Source organism: Muscardinus avellanarius, assembly GCF_963383645.1.
Source record: "Muscardinus avellanarius genome assembly, chromosome: 2".
NCBI classification, from domain to species: domain Eukaryota; kingdom Metazoa; phylum Chordata; class Mammalia; order Rodentia; family Gliridae; genus Muscardinus; species Muscardinus avellanarius.
The window spans coordinates 31,770,983-31,780,628 of NC_137787.1; the positions used below are offsets into that span (position 1 = coordinate 31,770,983).

The following is a 9,646-nucleotide window of genomic DNA, read 5'->3' on the forward strand; positions in this document are numbered from 1 at the left end:
AAAGGAGTTCAGGCTCACAGGTCCCTTGGTGCGATGATAAAGTGCAATTTCAACATTAGAAATAAAAAACATTAAGTCTTCTACCTCTCTCTCAATAACTGGTGTGAACTGTAGAGAAAAGAAATTTTATGTTTTAAGTCTCCTTACTCGTGTATCTTACGTCTTCAGTTCAGAGTAAAGCCTTGAGGGTGAGGAGTGGAGGACAAAGAAAAATGTAGCAGCAGAATCAAATCCAGGGATGATCAGAGAACTTCGATCAGAGAACCATTCTTCCTTTGAATATTTTGGAAGTAATAGTCAAGTGTGTGATCTACATCACTGCGTACAACGATCTTCTTCATCATTTAAATGTTTGAATGGATGACTGAATTTTGAATCTGGATGCTCCTGCTGGGGAACAGGCTTAACAAAGAACTAAACACACCACACACACACACACACACACACACACACACACACACACACCAGTGCATGCAAAACTGGTAAAATCTAAATAAACTCTGGATTGCACCAATGTCAGTTTCTTGGTTGTGATATTGTACTAGAGCTACAAAAGATGTTCTTATTGGGAAATACTGGGTGAAGAGAACACAAATGTTTCCACACTATTTTTTACAATTGTACGAATATAAACCAACAAGTATCTCAAAAAAATTTGTGAATTTTTTTTTCTAAAACCCCACACACATCAAGCCAGGCATGGTGGCGCACACTTGTAATCCCTGCTCTTGGGAGGCTGAGGCAGGAGGATCGCACTGGTTCTAAGCTAGCCTCAGCTACTTAGTGAGGCTCTCAGCAACTTGAGACCCTGTTTCCAAATAAAAATAGAAAATCAGTCTAGAAGGATATCCCAGAGGTAGAAAGCCCCAGGGTTCCACCCCCAGTACCACCAAAAATAAATAAATAAATAAATAAATAAATAAATAAATAAATAAATAAATAAAACCCCACATCTAAGCCAGGCATGGTGGCACATGCTTGCAATCCCAGCATTTGGGAGGCTGAGACAGGAGGATCCTGGTTCAAGGACCACCTCAGCTGCTTAGTGAGGCCATTTGCAACTCAGTGAGACCCTGTTTCAAAATAAAGAATAAAAAGTTATAATATAAGAGTGTAGCTCAGAGGTAGAATGCCCCTGGGTTCTATCCCCAGTACTGCAAAAGAATGCATTAATTAATTAATTTTTTTGTGGTACTGGGGTTCCTGGAAACCCTTCTATCTATGGGCTACACTCCCAGACCCATATTATATATATATATATATATATATATATATATATATATATATATATTTTTTTTTTTTTTTTTTTGCGGGTTTGGGGATGGAACCCAGAGGCATTTGACCTCCGAGCCACATCCCCTGCCCTATTTTTATTCTTTATTTTGAAACGTGATCTCACTAAGTTGCAGAGGGCCTCACTAAGTAGCTGAGGCTGTCCGCGAACTGCAATCCTCCAGTCTCAGCATCCTGAATGCTGCAATTACAAGCCTGCGTCACCATTCCTGGCTTATATTTTTATTTGGAAACCTGTATGTGTCCTTTCTCTGTATGTTGGATTAGGTTATAGATGTTTGACTTGACATCCAAATAATAGCTTTTTTTCTATTAGAACATTTAGTTTCTAAACATTTTGTATGTTTTAACTCATTTAATCCTCACAATAGATCCAGAAGGTATGCACTATGGTGCATACCTGTAATTTCAGTGCTTAGGAGGCTGAAACAGGAGGTTTGTAGATTCCAGGACAGCCTCAGCAACTTAGTGAAGCCCTCATCAACCTAGGGAGACCCTGTTATGAAAAATAATAAAGGGCTGGGAGTGTGGCTTGGAGATAGAATAACCCTGGGTTCAATCCCCAGTACACACACACACACACACACACACACACACACACACACACACACAGCACAATGAGGTTTAGCAACTTGTCCAAAATCATTTGGCTGGCACTTGGAGTTGGGGTTTGAACCCACCCCTGAACCTATGCTTAAATTAATACTCTCCAATTTCTCCCAATAAACATTGTTTTGATTCCCATGATTTGATCTGCAGTTTATGTTATATTCGGAAAGACTATAGATTTTTATTAATATGATTTAGTAACATTTGCAGGGTGAAGTACTGTCCAGTTGGATAGAATTAGGACTAGGTTAGCCCTGTCTAATTTCATCCTAATTTTTAAAAATTTGCTTTTCAGCCTTTCATAATTTTTTATTTTGATCTTGTCATTTAACAAATACCCTCTCCTAATTCATCTCGCAATGTCCTTTCCACATTTGATAAGCATGATCCACAGAATGGGTCAGCAAACCATAGTCCATGGGCCAAGACCTCCCCACTGCCTGTCTTGTATGGGCTGTGAGCTAAGGGCAATTGTGACATTTTTTAAGTAGTTGAAAAGGACAAAAGAAGAATAATATTTAGTGAGACCTGAAAATTGTATGAATTCAAATTTCAGTGTCTATAAGTTGTGTTGGAACAAAACCATGTTCTTTTATGTACGTATTATACCTTATTTTGTTTCACTAAGCAGACTTCATTAGTTGCAGCAAAGACAGGATGGCCTGCAAAGCTGACAATACCTACTTCTTGATTTACTGCAGAAAAATATTGTTAATCCCTATTGAGAAGTTCCAAGGGAAGGGAGGAGCAAAGAGGAGTCTTTGTTCTCCAAGAGTGCTATCTGTTTAATGAGGTTTTTGTTTTTGTACTAGAAATTGAAACAGGGGCATTCTGTCTCTGAGCTGCACCTCTGGCCCTTTCGTTTTTTTTTTCTTTTTTTGTTTTGTTTTTGGTGGTACTGGGGTTCCTGGAAACCCTTCTACCTCCAGGCTACACTCCAAGACCTATTTTTTTATATTTTTATTTAGAAACAGGGTCTCTTAAGCCAGCACAGCTGGCTTCGAACCTGCGTGATCCTCCTGTCTCTGCCTCCCAAGCGCAGGGATTACAAGTGTGTACCACCATGTCCAGCTACCCTTTCTATTTTTATTTTTTTAATTTTTTATTGGTGTATTATATTCATACATCATACTGGGGTAAAAAACTTGTGTGGACATACATGTACACATCACCCATTTATCCCCTACCCAATTCCCACCCCATTCCCTCCCCATCCCTCCTTCCCATGCTTGGCTTAGTGATTGACTTCGATATGTTTAAGTATATTGTGTGTTTTAGAGAATTTTCTTCTTCCCCCCCTTCCATCCCCTCATTTAGGTTGTCTTGTTTGCTCCTCTATAGAATTTCCTTTTTCATCTAGAGTTCCTCCTATGACCCATTTCTCCTTAGCTTTCACATATTAGGGAAAGCATCCAATTTCTTATTTTTCTGACTGACTAATCTTGCTTAGCATAATGTCCTCCAATTCCATCCATTTCCCTGAAAATGATGTAATTGAGGTTTTTTTAATGGCTGAGTAAAATTCCATTGTGTACATATCCCACAGTTTTGTAATCCATTCATCTGTTGATGGACATCTTGGCTGGTTCCATAGTTTGGCTATGGTGAATTGTGCAGCTATGAACATAGATACACATGCAGGGTGGCAGCTTTTTAATGTCTTCATTTTCCCCAATTAACCTAAACCTGAGGCTGTGCCTCCACCTTCAGCTCTTTTCCCAGTCTTCCTTCCCTATTGTTAAGATATGGCTAATCCTCAAATGAAACTGTGTCTTCTGATAATAACCTTTTAGATAACATTTCTAGCTTCAGCAGGTCTCAAACCTCCAACAAAATATTTACTAAGCCTTTCTTTGGGCCTGAAAAACTCAAGAGGAGTGCTAGCATATCTAAACTAGATGTTAATCATAGCTTATAAGAGAGTGATTGGAGAGGTTGTAATAATTAGAGATGAAAGTAGCATTGTGTCTAGAACTCAAACTTGCTAATTAGACTTCACTGTTATGAACCTCATTCAGGCCTGATCATTTTTTCAGGGAAATTTTATTTTTAGGTTTTTCTTTTATAATGCTGTTCATTTTTATTGTTGTGCTTTTCAATGCAAAATATAACTATTCATATAATTTTAATATTTATTTATTTATTTATTTATTTATTTATTTATTTATTTGGTGGTACTGGGGTTCCTGGAAGCCCTTCTACCTCCGGGCTACACTACCAGACCTATTTTTGCATTTTTATTTGGAAACAGGGTCTCCTAAGCCAGCGGCTGGCTTTGAACCTGCGCGATCTTCCTGTCTCTGCCTCCCAAGCGCGGGGATTACAAGCGTGCGCCACCACGTCCGGCATAGTTTTAATATTTAAACAAGCAGCACATATGTATGTAACTGGAAGATAGTTTAAACCCGTGAGATTTTATTAGAGTTTGGATGTCATTAGTGATACCATTAAGTCTTGAAATAAAGAAACTCCAAAAACATTACCTGGGGCCCACAGTTTTTATTAATTCTGCTTCCATTAGAAGAACACTTTACTCTCCAGTGTTTTGTTTTACTTGCTCCATCATTCAGTATTCAAAAATATTCTCTCAAGATTTGGTCTCACAGGCTGTCAGCAACTGGTAATTCATATATATAGTCTCTTATATGCCATAAGCAATTCAGCGCATAAGCAATTCAGTGGTTAATGGCTTAGAATGCATGCAGTGTGTTCAAGTTAAATGTATGGCACCCCACTTCAATGTCAAACATCCCCAAACAAACTATCAAATGAACACAAAGAGTCAGTGTCTGTCTCCTGATCCCCAGTTCATCTTCGGAAGTGACTTCACTCTTGTGGACAGTGGAATGGTCTGGCAGTAGTCACCATTTAAGGGAACATGCTAGCAGTCTAAAGGAATGAAGCTTTAAAGAAGTATTCTTAGGGAATTTGAATTAAATTTTACATCTGAACATTTCCACCATTTAAAACAAACACATGATCAATGATCAATAGTCAAGAAGAATTAAGTACACATAGTTCTAACTCCAAGATGTCAGTTATCTGAGGTCAGGCTTATTTCTTCTTTATTTCGATGTCCCCTTTTCCACTGACTGTAGACCCACTCTTGCGCACATGCATGCTTATCAGATCTTTGACCAACTCTTTCTTCTTTAGGGAAGGGGCTCTTAGAAGCTGAAAATATGCACCTGAAAGTAGAGAAAAGAAACTTCAGAAGGTGACCAAATTATTCTCAGGTTAATTACATTTCAATAAATTGTTTTTCAAAGAAATATGTTATTTCTGCAACTTTACAATCAAAATTTCATATGAATTTATCACAAGGATGAATATATATATGAAAAGTTTTGTGTCTTATGCAGTTTAGTTCTATAATCTAAATTAAATAAATTATAAATATTTTTCTTGTCAATTAAAAGTCACTAAATACTTGTCTGATTTTAAGAGTAAAAATGGTCTCTATGTAATTTTTAATATAGAAATATATAGAAAACATTTTAAGCCACCCATGATTTAATCTCCCAGAGATAGTCTTAGTTTTATACACATATGTTATATCATAATTTATTTAACCATTATACTGTTGTGGGAATTTAAATTACTTCTGGATTTTCTGATCTTAGGACTGCAGTGAAGAGCCTTGTACTATATCACTGGTGATACTTCTAAATGTTTCCTTAGAATAAACTCTTGCATGTGTTGCTCAGGAAAGTTCTTAGAATGAATAAAACAGAAAACCAAGCATTTGTGAGTCTATGTAAATTCCAGAACCAGTATTTCCTCTTGTGTTTAGTGCTTAAAAAAATAAGCCCTATGAACATTTGACAGCTAGACACCAACTGCAAACATCATCAGATTATAAATCAAAATTGTATTTTTTTTCATTGTAGATAAACACAAAGACTCACAGTTTCTCTAGAACATACAAACTGCCAGACCCAGGAAGACAAGCTTATCTGTTCTTAGTAGCAGAGCAAGGTCTGTTGGAGGATGTGGACATCATTTTTTACACCAACAAGGTCATACTTCAAAATCTCTTTATCTGCGTAAAAGCCTGCTATCTTCTCTTTGGGAGTTGTCAGTGAACTCTTCACCTAAATCAATCAGTCTCTCTCTCTCTCTCTCTCTCTCTCTCTCTCTCTCTCTCTCTCTCTCTCTCTCTCTCCTCCCTCCCTCCCTCCCTTTTCTCCTTTCATCTCTTCTTTACCTCTTGCTTGCTCTCTATTCCTTGACACACAAATCTATTCCGAATTTAGTGATTAAACCTGGCACATCCTCTTTATAACTTCTTTCAAATACACCACCATTCAGCTATTAGTCAATATATTCCTAGACTAAATAATAATTTGCAGAGTCTTTTCTCATAATGTCTTCTCCAGTTCTTGGGATTTTAAGAATTCTTACTTCTGGCCCTCCTCTGTTCCTGCTTGTCGTTGCTGCAAATAGCCACGGTGTCCAGGTCACTGACTAGCTTGGTCAACTGCCCTTTGGTAAAGCTCTTCCAGATTCTTTTCAGAGCTAAATAATCTTCTATTATACATTCCTTTTTTTAATAGACTCACAGAACATTAGGACAGAGAACATGAAGAAACTTTGTAGTTTATCTAATTCTTTCCATATCCTCATTTTTTAGTTGAAGAAAGGGAGAACTAAAGAGGTAAATTAATTTGCCCAAAGTTACATAGCTACTTGCTATCTCTTGTTTTCATATTTGTTGATGTGCTATTAACAAATATAGTCACAGAATTACATGAACTATGTTTTAGCAATTCATTATTCATTGTACAATTCCCTAAGTGAATTTAAGCTATTTAATTTAAAGACATCAAAAATAAAAGCTCCTTCTGCCTTGACGATACAGTTTCCTTGAGAACTATAGGGACAAATACCTCTTCACCCTCACCTTTATCCCAACCTGGTAGCACATTATCCCCAGTGACAAAAGAAAAAGTTATTAAAGAATCCATGCAGGTACATCCAGAGCCCAGTAAAACCACTAGAGATTTAATCAAACCTCTTGAAAGGAAATCTTGATGTTCCTGTAACTATTTAACTTTTGGACATGTATCTCCTTGACCGGAGACTGTCTTTGTGATTATACCAACCAAAAGAAAAGTTCTGTTTCCTGATCTGAAAACAATTGTTTGTATAATATATGAAAATAAATTCAATAAAGTTAAATGTTCACTTCTACTTCTCACTCACTCCTACTACTTGCAGAGAAACTCTCCCTAAATTTTGAGGCCAGCTGAATGAATAGTAACTGCAGTGAGCTGAAGAAAGCGGCTTCTATGGATGATAAAAATGATATGTGTTATTATTCTCATGTTCAGCTGAAAACAATAATGGTATTTTGATTCATTCTGTAGACATTTCTCTGAATTATTCAAAGAGAGTGCAAGATAAAAAACAAAATATTGGTAATGATTTGAGCAAACAGCTAAATGTGATAAGAATACAAGAAAAAGCCCTACAGATCACCTTCAACGGTATAGAAGAAGAAAATATGTGGCCCTTACTAATGCTGACTAGTATTACTGCTGATGCCGAGGCAGTGTCTGTTCACAATGTTTTAAAAATATTGGCAATCAACATTTAAAGACATTTATTCTGTATTTCTACTATTGTAGCAAAGCTTATGAGAGAATATTTCCACTAAAAAGTGAAATTGGTGTATGTTACAATTATATTTACCAAAATAATAAATTTATCTATAAATAATAGCTGGGGATTATCTGGTCTTGTGGGTCAGCAAATCATGAGGATTTTTAGTTATCAAAAGGTTAAAAATAAATTCTCTATATCAAAGCTCTACAATATCTTAGGAAAAAGTAGACATATATATATATATATATATATATATATATAAACAGATAGACATATGTGAGAATATATATGTAGAATATATATATATATATATATACTTACAATTAAAGTACAAATGTAAAGCTTCGTTATCTCCCACTTTTCCACCTAAACAACCCCTGCTGCAAGGTTTGGAAGCTCATTGGTTGAAATAACAAAAAAGAAAGAAAATAAAAATAGGACCAGGCATTTCTCCACTTACTTGTTCACAGGTTTCACTCTCCCTCATTCTAATTTTATAAGGGATATTCTGCTATGACCCTAGAGAAGACAATATTTAGATATAGTGTTTATTTCAGTGAAAATTTATACATTTTTAGGAAGGAAGTTCTAACTTACTAAAAATTAATTCCTTGCTGAGACTTAATTACTTATTTGGAATTAGTTCATAAAACAACAAGGAGTCAATCTATATGTCAGGTGATTTTTTTCTCTTTATCGACTAGGTACTTCTCAAAGAGCCCTTCCACTTGCATGGAAGCAATAGTTTGGGGGTTTTGTTTTTCAGTTTAAAATGAGCAAGAGTCTGTGTTCTGCAAATGTTTCCCAGGCTTACGGTCAAGTCCCCAATTCCAAAGCTAGTAAATGCCAGGTTATAACTATATAACCTGTTCAGATTAATAATAAATTTTAAAGAGTGTTTATCTTGCGGCATATCTTTATATCTTTATATTGTGTTATGGGCAACATATTTTTTCTCACTTGTCTTTCTTGTTATTCTTTGCTGCTGTTCACAGAAAGCATTAAAATAAAGACAGTATGGTGATATAAACAGCCACTATGAAATGCAAAAGGGAGTGCTATCTATCTATCTGTGTGCTCAGAAGAATGTATGCGACACTGGATTTTCCAAATTCCCTCTTCCTCACAATTCATTACATTCACACTTGACCGACCCTTTCCAGAGACATGGGAGCTGCATTGACCACCTTTTTTGTTCCGGGGGCGTCGTGGCTGTGCTGCTGTGAATTTCTCTTCGTCCACAGCCAGTTGCCTCCTTCCCAAGCCGTGTGTCCTGGAGAGGACACAGTCCACGTAGATGTCCCAGAATAGTTGGGCCAGATCCCAAAAGAGTGCCCCATGCTTCAAGTTTTCAGACGACTTCAGGTAGATCATAAAGTCCCAAAAGCCTGAAACCGTGTTAGAAATGCGAGGCTTTCGCATTTCCAGGAGGAGCACAGAGGAAGACTCCCAGCACTGAGGATCAGCTTGGTTAAGAGTTAGCAGATCTGTTTGGCTATGACAGAAGAAAGGAGACACACAGAACATTCCCACAATGAGCAGGGAGCACTTGAGGCTCAAAGGGTGGTAGATTCCTCTTCTGTTCCCAGGATTAGCCATGGTCCTGAAATAGCAGAGAATGGAAATATATCAGTCCCTGTTTATGTGCCACTCCGTAAAGAAAATAAGCATAAAACCTCAGTCCAGGCAAGCAAGCAAACTAAGAACAACAACAACAACAACAAAACATTACTGTCAGAAAATAAAAAGTCTTATCCTACTTCCCGTATCTCAAGCCTCAGTCTATCTAAAATGACTCATTGTCAGGCCAGGGAGTGTAAAATCAAAATATTTAGGGTAAAAATTATTCCTACTGTTTGTTTCTTTGTATGATAAATAAGAAAAGTGCTTTTATTTGGCACAGAAGAACATAGTTTTAAAAATATTGAGTGAAAATTTAAAATCTTACCACATGGATTTATTGTATAATATGTTAAACCTAGTCATCTTAGTCAAAGAGTCCTATCCAATTAAGAATTTGATTCTATTTTTATCTTTGTATGTTTTCTCAATTTATACTACATATTTTCTTTAAAAAAAAGACACTAGAATGAGACAAGCATGGTTGTGCACTCTTGTAATCCCAATACTTGAGAGG

General features: G+C 36.6%; 1 protein-coding gene across 1 annotated transcript; it reads right to left on the reverse strand.

Moving 5' to 3' along the window:
• Positions 1-4,956: 4,956 nt before the first annotated feature.
• Positions 4,957-9,108, reverse strand: FAM237A (family with sequence similarity 237 member A; the record flags this gene model as incomplete). The annotated part of the gene is made up of 2 exons (XM_080689261.1): positions 4,957-5,090; positions 8,697-9,108. 2 exons carry the CDS (start codon positions 9,106-9,108, stop codon positions 4,957-4,959), a joined length of 546 nt encoding a protein of 181 aa, XP_080545387.1.
• Positions 9,109-9,646: the final 538 nt, after the last annotated feature.